General features: G+C 35.4%; 1 protein-coding gene across 1 annotated transcript; it reads right to left on the bottom strand.

Moving 5' to 3' along the window:
* Positions 1-1230: 1230 nt before the first annotated feature.
* Positions 1231-19018, bottom strand: LOC142358199 (uncharacterized). The gene is made up of 7 exons (XM_075409652.1): positions 18873-19018; positions 15977-16363; positions 13954-14146; positions 6875-7005; positions 4206-4794; positions 4067-4145; positions 1231-1295 (listed from the first exon to the last, which is right to left on the bottom strand). Exons 1-7 carry the CDS (start codon positions 18965-18967, stop codon positions 1231-1233), a joined length of 1539 nt encoding a protein of 512 aa, XP_075265767.1. The 5' UTR covers positions 18968-19018.
* Positions 19019-19842: the final 824 nt, after the last annotated feature.

Genomic DNA, 19842 nt, shown 5'->3' on the forward strand with positions numbered 1-19842 from the left:
ACCAGATACTACCTTGTCATTAACAACTGATGCGTCAGAAACAGCCATTGGTGCAGATCTTCATGAGGTATCTAGTTCAGACAAAAATCGACCACTAGCGTTTTTCTCCAGACGCCTAAGTCAAGCAGAACGCAATTATAGCACATTCGACAAAGAATTGCTTGAAATTTATGCTGCCACTGTTAAATTTCGTTATCTCATAGAAGGCAGAAAAACAGTTGTCTTCACAGACCACAAACCTATAGATTGCACTTTTCGTCGAACTAGCGCGTCCAATAACCACAGTCCTCGACAAGCCAGACAGATTTCGTTTATAGCTGAATATATAGACGAAATTCACCATTTGTCCGGTTCGGAAAATATAGTTGCCGACTGTTTATCTCGTCCTCCATCAGTTGATACTAAAGAACAATCCCAAATCGTATCCAGCGTCTACATCGACGTTTTTGATATTGAGTCGCATCTTGAAACACTTGATCTCCTGTTGACAAGATTAAATGAATATGGCTTGCGTGTAAACCTAACCAAGTGCAAATGGCTTCAAGCAACTGTCAGTTTCTTAGTATTTGAAATTTCATCTGAAGGAATCCAACCACTTGCTTCATAGATTGAAAGTCTGATTGGTTTAGAAGAACTGAAAAACTACAAAGAGCTCCGAAGAATAATGGGAATGTATTCTTTTTACAGGAAGCATATTCTACAATATGCACAAATTATTGAGCCTTTACAGCAACTTCTTAATGAAAGTCAACCAATAAAGAGAAAAAGAAGAAACAAAAACAATTTGGTTTTGCATACCATTGAACCCACCTATGATTGGTTTCACCGGGTTTCAGAATCTTTCTGTAAACTTAAACAGGCCTTGAGCAAATCAGTACTTCTTCACTATTTATCACCAGATACTACCTTGTCATTAACAACTGATGCGTCAGAAACAGCCATTGGTGCAGCTCTTCATGAGGTATCTAGTTCAGACAAAAATCGACCACTAGCGTTTTTCTCCAGACGCCTAAGTCAAGCAGAACGCAATTATAGCACATTCGACAAAGAATTGCTTGCAATTTAAGCTGCCACTGTTAAATTTTGTTATCTCATAGAAGGCAGAAAAACCGTTGTCTTCACAGACCACAAACCTATAGATTGCACTTTTCGTCGAACTAGCGCGTCCAATAACCACAGTCCTCGACGAGCCAGACAGATTTCTTTTATAGCTGAATATATAGACGAAATTCACCATTTGTCCGGTTCGGAAAATATAGTTGCCGACTGTTTATCTCGTCCTCCATCAGTTGATACTAAAGAACAATCCCAAATCGTATCCAGCGTCTACATCGACGTTTTTGATTTGCCAGAATTAGCGAAAAGAGAATCAGAAGATTTTCGTACTCAGATGATTAATGAATACTTGAACGGAGTACAAGAAGTTGATATTGGCAAAGAAAAACTTCTCTGTGATAAATATGTCGTTCCACGACCTATTTTACCTCCGGATGGTCGCTTTCCTATTTTCAGCCAGATTCACATGACCCAAAGCTGGTCAAAATATCAAAATTTAGTGCAAAGAATCTTTACAATGCCAACAAAACAAGATCTCAAGACATATAAAACCTAGGACATACAGTTTAATGACGGTATTACCAGGTTCAGCCATATACATTTAGATATAGTGGGACCACTTTCTGCAGTTCCAGATTCTCCTCATAGGTATCTTGTAACATTTACAGACAGAATGACAAAATGGGTGGAAGCACAACCTGTATCATCAACTACAGCTGATGTTATAATTGATGCCTTCCTAAATTCGTGGTTCTCTAGATTTGGCGTGCCTTTGTACTTAACAACAGACAGAGGTTCTCAATTCGAAAGTGAACTCTTCGAATGCTTAGCAAAAACTATTGGCTTTTGTCGGCTAAGAACAACTGCTTATCATCCTCAATCAAACGATCAGATAGAAAGATTTCATAGAACACTTAAAGAGGCTTTAAATTTGGCTAAAATCGATTGGCTCAGAGCCTTGCCTATTGTTCTGTTTGGAATTCGAATCAAACCTGACGAAAATGGAATCTCTTCACTATCATTCACCACTGGTCTTGATGTTCTAATCCCAATCTCAATAGTCAGCAGTAAATTAGAAAAAATGTCGTTTCAGTATTTTCGCCAGCTACAAAGTCATTTAGACCTTTTAGTTTTCACTTCGGAGAGAAAAACAAAATCAACTTCCAAAAACAATGTCTTTATTCTAAAAGAACTTTCTAAATGCTCTCATGTTTGGCTACGCATTGATCGTGTGAAACAACCACTAGAAGCTCCATATTCAGGTCCACATGAAGTAGTCTCTTTCAATCATGAGTTGAACACAGCCCAAATAAAAGTGAATGGTTTGATCCAAACAGTTAGTATACAAAGGTTAAAACCATGCAAATTGCCTTTAGCCGTTAAAAAGAGCGATGAACCAGAAATTTCTACAAAAGAGAGCCAAATTAACAACAATGTTGAGACACAATCAACTTTACAATAGCGCTATTGTCTTTGCAATGAGCCATACAATCGAGCAAGGCTCAAATGTTGTAACAGAAATTGCCTCATTGAATGGTTTCATTTAGATTGTCTTGGCTTAAGAGCACATCCAAAAGGCTCATGGCTCTGCTCAACTCGTAAAAGCCCTCTTAATGTCAAGCAAGTGCGCATAGATTCTGATAAATTGAGCACTGATTGAACAACATTGCCTTTTTGTTAACATTATTGCAGCTTTTAATTTAAATTTGCAGATTCAGTTTGCAACATTATTCTCCCCATTTATATTTTTTTAGGTTAGTTATCAAACTTTTGTCCCCTTGACTCTCCTTTGAATTGTCAAAAATCATAGCTGCTGTTATTTACAAAAGTTAAATATTCGTTCAGGCAAGTTTATTACTGAAAAGAACAAAATTTCCCCAAAATTTGGCCGATTTTAACAATTTTCGCTATTATTTTGTCACCTTACATGACTAAAAATTGGCCCGATTCTGCATATTTTGCTTTTTAGTAACCAGTTATTGACATTAAAACACTTTATTTGTTTTATTTCTTTATTTGCTTACCATTTTTGCTTATTTTTCGTTTTTTTTGACAATTTTGGTTATTTTAGGTTTTTTTTTAGCTTATTTTACTATTGGGCGACGTGGACAACCTACTGGGCGATGTGGACGAGTTATTGCACGATGTGGGCAACCTGTGGGACGATCTGGGTAGTATTTTGGTGGATATTTTACGATATTCGGGATATTTTGCGAGTTTTGGTGGTTATTCTACGATATTCTGGGTATTTTGCGAATTTTGGTGGGTATTCTTTTTTTGCGGTGTTTTGGGTCTCCGACACTCAGGAAGGGGAGATATGTAGGACACAGCAGCATTTAGAGGTCATTATATACTCAATTTTGTGACTCATATACTCATATATATATACTCAATTTTGTGACATTGGCAACGTAATATAGACCAATATTGCATCCGTTTTTGGCGGTTAACTTTGAATATGGGAACTTTTTGTGCCACGCACAGAATGATAAGAGCCTTCTTGTTGTTCTAATAAATAAAAAGTAGTGTTATTTTTAGGCATCAGCATCAATTCATTTTATATTTTTAGACGCTGTGTTGGCAATATCTTCTGTTTAATTTTATATGCATAAAACTTTTGAATTGTTAATAATGAGAAATGCATCAATAAACTTGAAATTTACAGAATACCAACTTCAAGCTTTGATGTTCGATTTTTCTTTTAACGAAGTTTACGTATTTTGTACTGTTTATGCCTCATGCAAATCGACAGTGCAAATCCAGTCGAATTTCGAATAGGTTTACATCATTTTTTATTAAACGTTTGAAGGATTTTTAAGACCTCTATAAAATATTGAGGTACATCTTAGAATCATTAATTCTATCATATAAAGTTATCAGTAGTCAGTCAATATGGCTATAAATATACTTTTTTAAATTCAATTTCTGAAAACGCTTTCTTTGCTGCTCAGGCTGAGGTTCTAGACCGAAAATAGGTATGTCCAGACTTTCCTGCGTTCAAAAAACCTACCTATGTCCAGATTATCTTGGTGCCTCCTGGTGCGTTCATTTTGGTCCGGACGTTTCGACTTTGAGTCTGGGACCTCAACCTGGGTACAAAACTATAATTTTTAACCCTTTCAGTCTATTCGGTGACACACAAAACCCACCAAATAATTACAAGGAGCATCATGCATGACATTTAGTGACTGGGGGACTCCAGGTTGATAGACATAATACAAAATTAGGCAGTCTTCTCTTGGTGGGTCAGGTTTGGGCTCACTGGGTGCAAAACTGAAGTAGTCATTCATTCGCTGACCCTCCTCCGTAATCCAAACACCTTCGACTATATCGTCTTTTAACCCGACCCAAAACTTTTCCGTAGGGAGCATGCCTTTGACTAGAAACTCCAGAATTGGTGTCGTTCCATCGAGCTCGTCAAAAAGTTTGGCGCCTTTATTGGTACAGTTCTGCTTGGCTTCGTCGTATGTCACCAAATCGCGGACCCAAAAGAATGTTTCGAGCCGTTCTGGAGGACCAACACAATCTCTTGGCTCCCCAATGTTGCTACGTATACAAGATCGTTTCTGCTTCACCGTGTACTGATCAGAGCTGTTCACAAGTATGGCGACATCGATCCACGGCGTGAATTGAGAGAAAACTTTCTGACATGGAAAGAAGAATTCAGAATTTCCCGGATAATCATGAATTTTTATGTTGCCATTCTGCTCATCTGCAATCACATAATGCTCGTCGTATCTAAACACCCGAAATTGAGTAAATTTTTTGGAGATTTTGAGAATAAATAACGATCGAATTCTCAGAATGACCTAATCGAAATCGATAGGTCTACTACAAACTAGCCCGGGTTGCCCCAACTTGGAAAACTGGACACGGCCGTAGTACGTTTCCGTTTACGTCTCATATCAAACTTGTACTAAGTTCCGGCCAAGTTTAGTAGAGCCGTATTAGTTATTGTGAAACCGTATCAATTAAGGTCTTGCAAAGCTTAATATGGTTCTAAAAACTAAAGCTAATTATAAGTTTTTCGTTAATTGGTAAAAAGTTTTAAATGTTCATAGCAAGATCGTTTTTCAGAGTTTTATCACATCTTTCTGCTTTTGTTTTTTTCTTTCTTCTATATGAGTTACATGGTGGTCGTCAAGCAAGCCGATAGGCAAGCGAGTCGAAATTTGAAAATGAGGCAATGTAAGCCGAAAAATTTTAAGATACCGGTATTTTAAGTTGCCCCTGGCAGGCCGGTGGTTTCCGGATTACATCCCACAGCGGATGAGAAGCATGGCCACGGACAGCGGTCTGCTGAGGCCCGTACCCACTAGGTGTCTGAAAATTGACGTATTTTTGTTTCTTTAGAGCATTCGAATACATTATGCATACTAATACTATGCGCAGTGTTGATTTTAATGGGTATCAGTGTATTATTTCCGATAGATTACATAACTATAACATAACTTTCGGCTTGCTTTAATGTCGGCTTACTTTTCCTGCGGCTTACTTTGCATTCACCGAGTTAAATAAAATTTTAGGAGAAAAATTGTATAAGCGATCTAGGCAGAATTATAAAGGCACTAACACTATAAAGATAATACTGAATTTACAAGACACCAATTAGATTCACTGGACTATAGACATTCTTAACGGCGCTAGTGAAAATGGTAGACGTACCAAAATATAGAAGTTTTATTGCTGGCCAATCACAACAGAGAAAATGGGAAAATTGTTTTCTGATTGGCTGATTGCTCAACAAATTCTCCATGTTTTAAAATAGGATATGCGCGTTAACGTAAAATTGCTCAGAAATTGCCACAAGTCGAAAAAACAAAATTATACTGGGGGGGGGGGGAACTGGTCTCACGTTCGGTTGTGATAGATTCATATAAAGTCCCACGGGTCGCTGAGGCATGGCCATGGCCCGCGAAGCATGGCCAGATGCGGTAAAAATGTAAAAATTACAATCTAGCATTAGGCTATGTCAAATTTAGGCTAATTGAACACTTAACAGTACAGTGTTTTCTCAGTACAATCAGTACAAGTTCTCAAACAAAAACATTCGTTGAAATTTCTACATTTTGGTACGTCTATTTGTTAAGACGTCACCATTCTTAACAGATCCTGGCAAATATTTAACATTTTGAAGCGTGACAAAATAGTTAACGGCAGCGCTAGGACTGAGCATCTTATTGTTAGCCAGTTTGAGATCCTGGTTAATGACCAGACACTAATCACCCATTATCAGACTTTAACTTGATAATGACCATATTAATATAGGCAGTTTTTGAATCGTGAGCTCGTCTGTGTAATGAAAAAGCTCTTCGCTACCAACTTCCCGTGTAATTTAAGTGTCTGATCTCTGGGATACCCCTGTACCTGGGCAGCAATCCTCTCAAAATTAATGAACTTTAACTTAAAAAAATGATATATTTTAACCAAATTATACGATTCTCGGAAGAATCGAAATCGGGCTTCACCAGGTTCTTCATATTATTTTTTTCTTGAAAGTTTTTCCACAATAACTGATTTTGGATCTTTGCCGTTTGTGCCCCCCCCCCCCCGCTTAGTGAGTGCATATTATTTGCACCCCCCAGACGCACGTGCCATTTTTTACACAATGATTTAATATGTAATGGCACGTGCTCTGTAACTCGGGGGGCGCGTAACGTACGGAGGGGGGGGGGGGGGGGGGGGGGTGACAAATGGAAAGGATACGCTTTTTTTTCATTAATTTTTTAAAGATTATGTTCAAAAAGGGACTTTATTATTAGATTGAAAGTGAAGCAGATCGACAGCTATAGTTAGTAAACAAAAACGACTACTCTACCCAGCATTCTGCTCAGAGGGTCTCAGTTGTTGAGTAATATTTTGACCTCTCTGATTGTACCAGGAGCCCTCTGACCTCCAATCTGTCACTCCAATCCAAAACAGTTGGTTTGAGAACACATTCCTCACTTCCTGAAATCATCATCCGGATTTTAAGTGGGTTTTAATATTTTTAAGTACTTGCTGTTTCTTCATCATAGCAGTAAGGATACTAAAACTGCCATGAACCATTCTTGCATTAAAAAAACTGCAGTATCCAACTTATTTCGTTGTCCAGATCAGGCCCGGGTCCCAAGACCGGCATGTGCAGGCGGAATCGGATCGCGGACAGAAGGGTCCGGGCGTCTCAAGTTGGTAGTTCGGTCGCGCCTTCAGTTTGGCTCATACTAGAGTTGCATCTTTTCAGTCTGGCCAAGGGTGTTTTCCAAAGTCTATTCGGTCTGGCCTTGACTCTTCATATCTGGCCTAGGAATGGTCAATATCGGTGCTGTCAGAATCATAGGCGGTTTTTTATCTGTCAGGTTTTTATCACCTTTCCACGTCCCGAGGCCCTCTGATCCATGCCTGTCGGATTGCGTCCATTGCCATTGCATTGAAAATAGTTAGTTAACTCACTGAATTTAGGGCAAGCGTCACAGCGGACCATTTTAGCACCTTTTTTGCCGACAAATAAGCTTGAAAAAACAGTAATAGTTTGATAAGACTAATTAAGAGTTCAATAAGTCTATCGCATTTTTGCTTTGACTCTCCAAGAATTTTCCTCCCGTAAAATTTGCCATTTTCTGATATTGTATTTCAACACCGATGGCAATTCCATTTTTTAATTTCAGTCAATAAAATGTTTTGTTTTATATATATCGAGCTCTGGAAAAAACTCGAGAGAATAATTTGAGTAAATTGAACGCTTTTCAAAAATCTAATTTCTTGTAGTTCTGGCGGATATTTCGCGAGGTTTCGCTGATATTACTCGACAGTTAAAATTAAAAATCATGTTAGCAACTTATTAACACTCGATTACGTTTATCACGAGCTTGAACTGGCATTCGATTACTTTCCTTAAACGAACAATATTATATTGATTAAAGAAATTGTTCACGGGCTAGATAAGTTTATGTCTCTTTTCAAATACAACGCAAATCACAATGAGATTAAAGAGTAAAAAGAGCCATTCACGTTTGCAATTATTCTGGCGACGAAAACTTTCTTTCATTCAAATCACTTTTGAGACTTGAACATGAGCTCCATTTGATAATTTATATTTTCAGTAACTGTTAGACATCTGAAATACCCATCTCTAATTAACTGCTTGTTATTTTCGTGAATAATAAAAAAAAAACAAAAACATCCTTTCGTTTTTGTTTTATGTAAAAGCGTCATGACTGAATTATGAAAAAAATCTATAAAAATCGGTTAAATTTCGATATTTCTTTATTTCTACGAACAATTTGTTGTTCTAGGTGCGCGTTATTCTCAATGAACTAGCTTGAAAATAGCTTGAAAAGTTTAGATTGTCAAAACTTGGGAAAAAAACAAAATTTTTGATAAATTTTCGAATTTTTTAAAACTGTTTTTCTCATCTGGAGTTAGTGCAGTGAATTTTATTCCTCTTTCCTTTTTAACTATCTTTTTTCTTTTTATTCTTATAGAATCTTTTTTCGAATGAATTGTTGTTTTGGGTGCCCGCTATTTTCTTTCAACCGGCTAGAAAAAAAAACAACATTAAAAACAACATTAAATTGTCAAAAAAATTAAAATGATGGTTTCAAAAAAATAATTGGTGAATGTTTTATCTGTCTCATTTAAGCATTTCTAAGTAACTGGCAATTGTCTTTTTTCAAAAAACTATTTTTCCTGTTGTGATTATATCCATTTTAGAATGATTTATCACTTTTTTCAATTACTTTTTTTGCAGACAGATAAAAAGCGAGCATTGAAAGCAGTCTTTGACTTTCATCGAGAATGTTTTAAACTCTTTGCGCTGCAACTGTGCCTTATTATTCACAATTATAAAGCATAAGAACGTTGCATTCACATTGTTTCTTTTGTTACTTCTAACATCGTTTTGTTAGCCTTTTATCAATATTTGATGGATCCAATGGATGATGCAAAAGCCAACTCAGGCTCTTCAGGTGTTTTGAGTAGAGAATACACGGAAGGTGAGGTAAACAAAAAAATTTTTGTTTTGGAAAAAAGTTAAATTTTTTTTCGAAATTAGTCAGAAGAAATGATAGACTTAAGAAGCTAACAAAAACGTTGAACGACCGACTGCATGCTCAAAAACGTTATACAAGAAACTAATCAATGTCATATTAAAGCTACCTTTCGATGAGACAGAAAAATTAACGATGTGAAGCACTGAATTTTTTCAGTCATTTGAAAATTTATTTTTCGTTTGAAAACAGAAGGCATGGCACATACTGCCCAATAATAGACACGTGATGCAATTGCCATCAGTAATATGTAAATTCCTATATTTCAATAAGGAAAACAACGTTTATTTGAAAAGATGCAAGAAAAACAACAACATCAAGAGAAAAAAACATCTTTGTCAACGAAACTTTTCCAGAGATTGAAGCCATTAGAGCCAACTAATCAAAGAAACGCGACAGGGTTGTGTAAAATCACAACTGTGTAGTGTCAGTGCTGGTTGGGAACAGCGTTAATAAACCAAAATTTGTGAGTGTTAAAGAGCTAGCGGATCTTGACAAATTGAAAACAATTAAAAGAGAAGAATGTTGCAGTAAAGAAAAGCCGGACTTGCGAGGAGAACAACACGTCTCCACCCAATAGAAACCAATTTGTTGATAATGAGAAATGAAAAAAAAAATGAAAATGAAACTCGAGACCAGGTTCAAATCTTTCTTTGTGACTTGACTGCTGATGCTTTAATTTACATTTCGTATCGTGACAAAGATGGACAAAATGCTCAAAGAACTCATTAAAGGTGTTTTTTAATCCAAGCCTTATAAAAACCAAACACTGTTTTTTTCTGTTTTCTTCTTTAAATTTTTTAAAGTTGAGTTATTCTCTGTTTTTGTGGGTCGTTTTTTGCCTGGCCGTAAAATACGCGACTGACAAAAGCAAAGAATGTGAGAAATAAGTCAGGTATTGCATTTTTTTGCAATTAATGCGGAAAAACACTTTCCTTTTTTACAGCCAAAAACTTATTTTAAAAAATTAAGTGGAGGAGAAAATGGAAGAAAAGAAAAGCAGTGACGCCTACCTGCAACCTGAAGACATCTTTGTACGCACAATTACAGCAAACCAACGGCCAGTTGCTGTAAGTAAGTTGCGTGATTTAATTCTCTATTCTCAAAAAAACTAAGAGAGACAGATTATGTTAAATAAGCATTCTATTATTCTGCAGAACATACGTTCCCTTCAGAAAACTTTGATCTGCTAAGAAACTTTAAAAATTAAACCTATAGCCTCGTGTCTGACAGAAACTTGGCATAAGAATTATTGCGAAACGTCACAATTCTTAATGATAGATTATCAGAAGCTATTCAATTTTGAGAGAACAGAAAGAGAGGTGCCGTAGGAATCTTCATCATGGACGACCTGGATTTTGTTGAAGTGCAATATTGCGATCACAACGATCTGCATGCCCTTAAATTTTAGATCAAAACTGATAAGCAGTGTTATCTGATTAATACTGCTCTATATTTTCCTCCTGGAAAACAGAACGTTGAGAATTTTCATAGACTTGAATATGATTCAGATACCATACCAGTTGACCCTGAAGAAAAACATTTACTACGTGGAGGCTTCAACTTTTGTTTTCTGGTTAATGGTACAAATTTCCGGAAAATAGTCATTTTGCTGGCAGGAAGTAACCTCTCTATAGTTGGAAACATAAAACGAACCCGCGAAACTTCGTGCACCTTATCAACAATTGGTGCGTTTTTTCAAAAAATTTTATCTTCTATCAGCTCTACTGTTTCCAAAGTTTCAAACATCATGCAGTAACACTAACGTTTATAAACTCACTGGTAAATTTTTACAAGGGACACTAAAACTCACAAGAAAAGGGGCTAAATTAGAAAATTGTAATTTGTCGAAAAACAATATTTTTATGGACAAATAAAAGAAATCGCCGGTTTTGGTAGTGAATGTTCCGCCAATAAAGTTTTCGAAAACTGCATGACAGTCTCACTGATACCCTAGACATAGTTTACTAAAATCAGGTTCAGCTCAAAATGGAGCCAAAACAACATGGATACATAACCACGTAAAAAACGTTGCACTGAAAAAAATTCCTAGGAAAGTTCTGTCTTCAAAACCCGATTAATAATGTTTTACAAATATATAACAAGACTCAATGCAAATTTCAGAAATCCAGCTTAACAAAAATTAAGAAATTTTTACCAAAAAAGGGTAGAAAGCAAGGCAGTCAAAGAAAAAGAATCTCCATCAAACTCTTCAATGAAACAGCGCGTATAATTCGACCGGCTCGGCACAATAAACATATAGTAGAAAACATAGAAACATTTGACAGCTTTTTTACCAACTTTGGAGTAAAGCTAGCAAAGTCGTTTGATACGAAGCAGATTTATAAATTTAAAACTAACACAAATATCAAGTTATTTTTTTTTCAAAAACCTATGCCGACACATGTATTGCTTCATCAAAGTTTAGTTTAGACTGCCACAACATAAGCTATCTTTTTCTCACAAAAAGTATCTCGGGCAGTTAATGCACTACTAGAAACATTAGACAACGAGTGTCTGAAATATTGTTCATTTCCATAATGCCTGAAAGTCGCCAAAGTTGTGCCTTTCTTCAAAAGCGGCAACCGTAGCGCACCCACAAACTACAGACCAATGCCACAACTTCCAGTCATTGGCCAATTGTTTGAAATCTTGATGAATAAAAAAAAACCTTTTGAGCGTGAAAAAAATGTTTTCAATAGATTAATTTGGTTTTCGAAGCAAACAAAGTACTGTTGACGCCATAGCTTCACTGACTGAAGAAGTTAGAAAAAAATTGTTTATAATAAAAAAAATTAAACCAAACGCATGTTTTTTGAATTTTAAAAGAACTCTCGATACAGTGAACATTGAACCATTAATGAAATAGTGTGCACACTACAGACTTCGAGTAATGTTACTGAAAATACTTGATTCTTCCCTAAAAGACTGATTGCAATTTATTCAAAAAAGCAGTGTTGAATCTGCAAAAAAGCGCTTAATTTGGTGTACCAAAAGCATCAATTTTTTGTCCACTTCTTTTCATTATCTACCGGAATGAAATTCCAACACAAAATCAAAAGGAAGCACGACTACACTCTATGTTGACAATCAGTTACTTTTTTAATAAAGGTGGTACTGAGAATGGTACTGCGAAATGGTTTCAAAAAAAAAAATTAACAATTCACACATAAAAAACAAAACATATGTTGTTTGGGAAAAGCCGCAATCTAAACCAGCCCAAACCAACAATTGTTCGAGCAGAAAACGAACAAACCATCTCTGTTAAGTAGCTAGTATTATTTTTAGACAACCAGTTGAAATTCAAAGATCACATTAACTACGTCAAAAAGAAGCTGTAAAAATTCTGTTCTCTATCTTTTAACCAATTAAGCCTTAACTTTGCAAGAACAAAGCTTCTAAAATTTTTAAAATCTATATCAAACCAATAGTACAATAAGGAATTTTAATCTACGGCTCTACTAAGAAAACTTTTTTGAAACCAATCAACTTGTTGATTAAAAGAACTTTAAGAGTATTTTTCCGGAAACTTAATCACGAGTCAGTTAAGCAAATACAAATCCCCAATATGGTAAGGAACTTTTAGAGTTATATGTTTTTGAACTCGTCAAACCACTAGAAAAACTAATAAAATATCAACCGCTGAGCGAAGTTTTTTCAACCATAAAGCGGACTCCGAATTGAAAAAAATCACAAAAAACAGAAGTCGTGGAGAGTATGTACAAGTTGGCAGACAAAGGTTCGCTAGTAATTCATTGAAATTTAAAATTCTTGTGATGCTAAACAGGACAGAATTATAACAATTCCTTTATTGAAAGTGTTAGAGCAGGAAAATAAGCAATTATAGAGCAAACAATTTGCCCTTCATTTTTGGATTTTTATATTATTGGTAACTAGGAGTTGCTAGACAGACTATTTCATATTCATTAGAGCCAAAACGTATCGGTTGTTATAATTACCATTTTTTTTCAATAGTTAAACTCTACTAGAAAGGATAATTTTCCATACTTAATCAATTTTTTTTCTTTTTGAATTCAACAAAATTTGCACAACTCTTTCGCGAGGCGCCTGAAAACAAACCAGATAAGTTTAATGGCGTTCTTGTAGTGTCGCATATTGTAATCAATTGTAACTGGACAATTTATGTAATTTTTGCTACGATTTTATGGTAATGGCTTTTCAAATAATACATTTTTAATTTTAATAATCTAGCTCAATGCAATGCTACTTCACAGAAAATTTTCAAGATTAAGGGTGTCAAATAAGCATTTGAGACATCGCACTTAATAATTAATGTTGTCAAATGATAGAAAAAATCTGATTCAAATTTTCTTGAACATGGTTATGGTAGCCTTATATATTTTTTTTGTATCCAGTACATCCAGATTTTATAGAATAAAAACTATTGTCTGTTGAAGTATATATGAGAAACTACATTTTGTCGTAAAACATACTGGTTGGAGTTCTTAGTTTATTCAATCATATCTTAAAGGAGAGGGAACTTATATTGTATTCCAATACGCGTTTCTGTTCAACTTGGCATTACTGACCAGATATAACAACCCACGCATTCTGCAATTTGTTGAGGGTCAATTTATAAAGAATGGTTTGCATAGAAGTTCAAAGATATCGATAATTTTGACTTCTATAAAGTGCGGTTCTGAATAAATCGGACTCTCAACAATGCAAAATGGGCTCGTATATCTGGTCAATAAATGTGATATAGTTATTTCAAGTCGCTTCGTTACTTTTAAATTTCTCATTTAATCTTGTTGCTTGTTGAATAATAATTTTTTAGTATAGTGATATCTTAATCAGCAGCTCTAAAACCTCGACTCTGGGTCAAAAATTCTTTTTTATAAATTGTTACCTGCATCTGTTCAACAGTTCCGTCAATATCCCCCCAAATTTGTGCATTGTTATTCTGACAGTATTCAACTGCGTCCTTGTATTCCTTCTCCTCAAATACTGGAAATATCCAGTCAGAGAGATAGGTCACATTGCCATTGCACTCCAGAGGGTAAACATGGCTTCCAATCTCAGCACATTCTCTGGTTGTGTATCTGGAAAAACAATCAGAAAAGATACTTTGCAGAGAATTATTTATCAACCAAATTCTCAGAATATATAAATTCTCAGCAAAATTGAGTTCCCAGACCCTAGTGTCATAGTAGAACACCCAGTTCTAGGTACAGAATTATGAAAAAAAACATACTCATTTCCCGACTCATTTCAATTATGAAAAGACGGTAGCTGGACTTTAAGACATGCTGAAATTTAGCTCGACTCACATTACTCTCAAAACTTTTGCAAAAGACTTTAGCTCGACCCAAAGTTAGCGCTGTAGTTAATCTCGACCCAATGTTTGCAAAAAAACTTTAGCTAGACTAAGAAAAGTTTTTTCATCGTCCATCTAAAGTCCTATCATAACCAATTACAGTCGAGCAAGGACTTTTCATGGGTCCGACATTTTTTTTCATAACCAACAAAGTTGAATTAAGGTCTTTTCATGGGTCCACTATTAGTCTTTTTTTCATAATCAATTAAAGTCGAGCAAATTCTTTTCATGGGTCCATCATTAGTCTCTTCATAAGTCTGCTTTTTTTACCTCAAAAATTTTATGTGCAACTCTTTCGTTCATTTTTGTTTATAATCTGGTCAGCATGTAGGCTTCTTCATTGTTTACAGTTTTAAAGAACCACAAATCCCTGAAAAACTTGCTTTGTTTTTGAAAAAAATTTAGTTAAAAATTTTGGAAGGGAACACAAACTTAATAAGGCCACATTTTTGTCATGGCTAATGGGAACAGGACAGTTACACTTAGGCTACCTGGTTTCATACAACCAAGTAATGTGGTAATATACTCCAGCTGCCATAATGCTTTATCTTAAGAGCCGACAAAATTCTTAAGTCTTTTAGCAGTTTTCCAACTGTTTCTTAGATGGACTGCTCTGGTGCAAAGTTGTTCAGTCTTGCTCCGGTGCTGCTTCTGTATGTACAGAAAAAGAAAAAAAATCTGAGTTGGTACAAAAACAGACTCGTGAATAGACTAATGTTGGACCCATGAAAATAACTTCACTCGAATTTGTTGGTTATGAAAAGACTAATGGAAAGACCTTGTTCGACTCTAATTGGTTTTGAAAAGACTCTAGCTGAACCCCAGAAAACATTAGCTGGACTTTTACAAGTTGCTGGACCGTGTAATTTAAGAAAATATTGCCCCCCCAATAGACTTTTAAAGTCTTCTCATTAGTCGAGATCTAGACAAGGGCAGTACTGTTTCATCGTATTATAATTCTAAATAGCTACACCAGTACTTAAACTTTTTATACTAAGGGTGCCTTTGTGATATTGACACTAAGCCCATAATATTTTATGATTAAATTAGCATAAACATGTTTCTTGTTTGTTCATGGGACTCAAAAACACAATGGTGAAATTTCGTTGAGCATCAAATTTTGTGTTAAGCATTTTTCATGCAATCCAGGGTTGTGTGTCTATAACACCAGACCAAATGAGTAAAACTGCTAGTTAAAGTAACAGAGAATCTTCGGAACATATATCATTTCTTGAAGGTTTTGCTTTTTTGGTGTTATTTTCTGGCGAACATCGATTTTTTTCAGTTTATTGAAATGTTGTTCTGAGAGGTTTCATTTAACCCTTTAGGTTGCAACTGTCACTATGTTATAACTATAATATGATCCCGATTTGAACTGTTCACACAGCCCTGAAAACAACATATTGATGCGTTAGGTATGAAGAAAAATTTCGACCCACACCGCAACGGGGGATCCTTGTTCCTCGTATAATTCGTGAGTAAAAAATGGATACATCTTTACAATTCTCAGAAGATTATGAACCAAACTCGTCCTGAGAACCAAACAAGAACTAACTTTTTTAATTCTCCGTTATCATTATCGTAGTCAACATCAACATCAGTCCAGATTGGATCCTGCCTTTTCTGGTTAATCTGGCAGATACCTGGATCGTAATCATTCGTGATCAACTTTATGGCACCTTGTTCGTAACACCGAGGTACGTAATCTCGCTTCATTCCCACATAAATGCAAAATGGGTCTGAAATCAATTCAGTTCCCTTTGTGAAAGCATCCCCAAAATTGAAGGAACATGATTTCGGAAGGCAGAAATTGACTGAGATGCATTTAGGGTCAGCCGAACAGCGCGTTGTACATTTGGTTTTGGAGTCGACTGGAAACAAAGTTTTGCCTTCTACATTTGTCAGCTTGCGGTGGTATCGCGTGTCTTCATAACCGTGAGATCTAAACATATAGTCTGAAAAGATTCGATTGGTAAAGCTTAAGCATTTAAAATTAAATGATCTCATATGTTCTCATTACGAAGCAGAGGTATACACCAAAAAATCTGGCGCAGTAAAAATCGCTGGAAAATTAGATACATAAAATGAGCAAAATTAGGAGAAAAGCTTAATATCTATTTTTCGAAGAAATTGTTTCGCATTTTTGGGAAAATGAGATACTTTCAAGTTGGAGATTAGATAACAAGTCCTTTAGTACTTCATCGCTCAGTTTAGGTATCTAATTTTTGCATTAAAAGTGTCTAAAATCCGGAATTATGTCTAATTTAATGCAAGATTTTGAGCATACAAAAAAGATTTAAATCTTTATCAATTGGGGATGAGAAAGTAGTTTAAAAATATACCAAATACGGCTTAGATAAGTTTACTTCATTCAATTGAAAAAATTCATCCCCTGAATTCAATTGGAATTCACCCATAAATTCAATAATTTCAAGAGATTTTTCTGCCGAAGTTTCCCTCTATTCTATCATAGTGATTGCGGACGAAAAACGCCTCAAAAGGTTTTGGGGGTTGTATGATGATGTCAATAAAATTAATGACGCTCTCATGAGTAATATAATTTGAGACAAAAGATAAAGATATTTGCTTTGAGTATTATAGTTTTATATTATTCCGTTTCAAATTATTGGTCATTTAACCAAAATATACAGCTTCTGAAGAGTTTGTTGAAGAACTGCTTTGCCTGTTGACTGTTTTGCTTTGTCTAAAAAAGTCTTACATTTTCTTAAATATCAGCAAATAGTGACAACAATTGCTAAAGATTAATGAAGGGACTTTTTAGACAAAAACTTCACCTGGCAATGACCGCCTGTCAAAAGCCTATTGTCTAAATAATGGTTACAAAGCTTTTTGATCCCTTTAAATTTTGTCATCCCCCGGTAAAATTTTGTTCATTAAGTTTTTGACAAGAGTGTCAAGGTGTCAATAATCACTTACGATGAAAGGAGAGATTTTGCAGAGAAAAATAATAAACATTTGGCAAAGGACAACTGTCAATAGAGAACTGTCAGTAGGCACCTGTTCACCGACACTTTTATTTAGACACAAAATGGAGGGATTTTTCGGAAAGAATATTAGACAACTGTAAATAGCCGCAGAATGATGGAATTTTTCAGAAAGAATTAACAGACACCTAACAGTAGACAACTGTCGATAGATACCTGTCAATTGACACCTTTAATAGACCCCTGTAAATGAAAGCAAAAGTTTTGAGTCAAAACTATTGGGAGTATGTGATGGTGTCAATCCCATTTTCCGACCTACAGTCCAGAACAAATACAAACTTTGTGGTAAGTTTGAGCCCTATATGGTATGAGATTAACCTTTAAACCACTTTGAGTCAATATGAATTGCTATCAATTAGTAAGGCTTCAAACCATATTTTCATGCGCAAAGCAGCGCATTAGATTAGGCACAATTTCGGATTATAGATACACTTAGTGCAAAAATTAGATACTTTCAGCGCGGAATCGTGTTACGCTGAGTGTGAAAAAGAAAAACCTAAATCAAGCAGAATAGTTGTACCTGGCGCGCGAAAAATAGGGTACATAGCTTGTATGTCAATTCCCCATTAAAATTTGGACACTTTTGCGAACACTGGTTGCGCAATTCCCTCCATTTTTGCCCGATGCTGCTAAAGTTTTTTTTTCATTTTAGTTGCTTTTTTGATGGGTTAACATGGGTAAAACGAACAATAGATACACAGATCAGACAGATTTGCCTGTGACCGTTTGGTTATACCTCTGCGGCGTTATGTTGTTTCATGTCAATCAATTTGTTATTTTGATATTGATGTTGAGCTGTTTGCTTTAGGCTTGCATGTACTAATTGAGAGGTAATGGTGATTGGTGTTCGAAGACTAAGATTAACCCGGAATGAAAACAGATTGAAGGAGTAACCGTAAAATTTTTCGAATTTAACCTTTAGCGCCACTTGAATTTTTTTGACAAGCTATTTTGTTATGTGTGTTTCACTTTGTTTTGCCTAGCTGTTTTGTTATTTATCTTAACTTGTTTCTTTTGGAGGTTCCCATACGAGATTTTTTTCTATATAAGTACCTTGTTGTTAAGTTTAGTAAATTCGCAACAGCCAGTGTGAGCTAAAAATTGAAAAAGTAGGAATATGAAAATGGAGAACATTATACTGCAGGAATCCCAAAAAAAAACAAGTTTGAATTCAGGCAGAGAATTTTCTGACAGTTTTCTGGCTAACGACTTGTTTGCCTCAACCTATTCATCTTTGGAAGGCCTTAGCCCGGCGCTTTATGGATCTTGATAGGGATCTAATACGGTACCATAGAAATTTCAAAATGGTGGCCTCAGTACGGCGCTGTAGTAAAAATTGGTACAGTTTTCTTCTAAGATTCGGTACCGCAGTGAGTCCTTACTAAGTATTCTAAGTTTTGCCAAACTGCACATGGGAAGCAGTGATAAATCTGCCATAACTCTAACCTTCCGGCGACTGGAATTGCACCCGCTTTCACAAACATTTTAAAACTTGAAGCATAACAGATAATAAAAGCGAAAACTCTTCTCGCCAAATTCATTTCTGAGTGTCAACACAGTCAAATTCAACTCTTTTCGCGGCAAATAATTAAAGTAAGTTCTGCTTCAAATGTTTTTTAAATAAGAATTGCGTGTGTCCAACTCATGCATTATTAATTTCCAAAGACAGCTGTTCAGAGAGCTTTCGAAATCTGAAAAGTGTTTGTTTGATATGAAATAAAACAGGTATTTTAATCAATAATGAATCCAACAGTTGAGTAAACAAATTGTTGTTGGATATACGTCTGACACAGAATAGAAACAGAAGTATGTTTCTGAGCGTTCATTTTGACCTTAATTAAACATTTTTCCTATTTTGTTTTTTTCCCAAAATAAAGAATCTTTTTTCTATTTACACCATATGCAACATTTAGTAATTTTGTTATATGCGGAGTCAAAATAATAACAGTTAACCTATTCACCCGTACCTAAGGCTCAGTGGCAATCAGTACTGATTCAGAACAGTTTCAGAGAATTTTCTAGATTTAGTCCTGATTCAGAAGGATTTCAGTACCAACTGTGATGTGATTTCTGAGTTTCTCTGAATCAGAGCAAAATCCAAAGAAAATATTCTTCTGAGTTAGAAGATAATTCAGAATAAATCACTGAATTGACTCTAAATCAGACAAATTCAGAGCAAAAGTGACCTGAATTATACTCTGACTCAGTACTGAAATTGCCTCAGAGTTAGGTACTGGCAGTTAATTCAGCAATTAAAATTCTGAAATTGTGACATCAATGTAACGGATAATATCTCTAGTGAAAAATTAATTAATCCCATTTGTACAACAGGCTGACTCGATTGTATGATTCGTATCATTTTTCTATAACAGTTTGAATTGTTTCAAAATATGTCTGAAAATGCTGATACTTGTCA

This window comes from Convolutriloba macropyga, unplaced genomic scaffold, assembly GCF_964194025.1.
Source record: "Convolutriloba macropyga unplaced genomic scaffold, txConMacr16.3 SCAFFOLD_936, whole genome shotgun sequence".
Classification (NCBI taxonomy): Eukaryota; Metazoa; Xenacoelomorpha; order Acoela; family Convolutidae; genus Convolutriloba; species Convolutriloba macropyga.

What these genes read in the sequence shown, in the direction of transcription:
- LOC142358199 (XM_075409652.1), bottom strand. Translation starts at nt 18,967, where the DNA reads ATGAATTTGGCGAGAAGAGTTTTCGCTTTTATTATCTGTTATGCTTCA. An exon ending in GAACTGTTGAACAGATGCAG is followed by an intron (nt 7,006 to 13,953) that starts GTAACAATTTAT and finishes TGATGATTTCAG; the next exon opens with GAAGTGAGGAATGTGTTCTC. An exon ending in ATGCTCCTTGTAATTATTTG is followed by an intron (nt 4,146 to 4,205) that starts GTGGGTTTTGTG and finishes TTTTGTACCCAG; the next exon opens with GTTGAGGTCCCAGACTCAAA.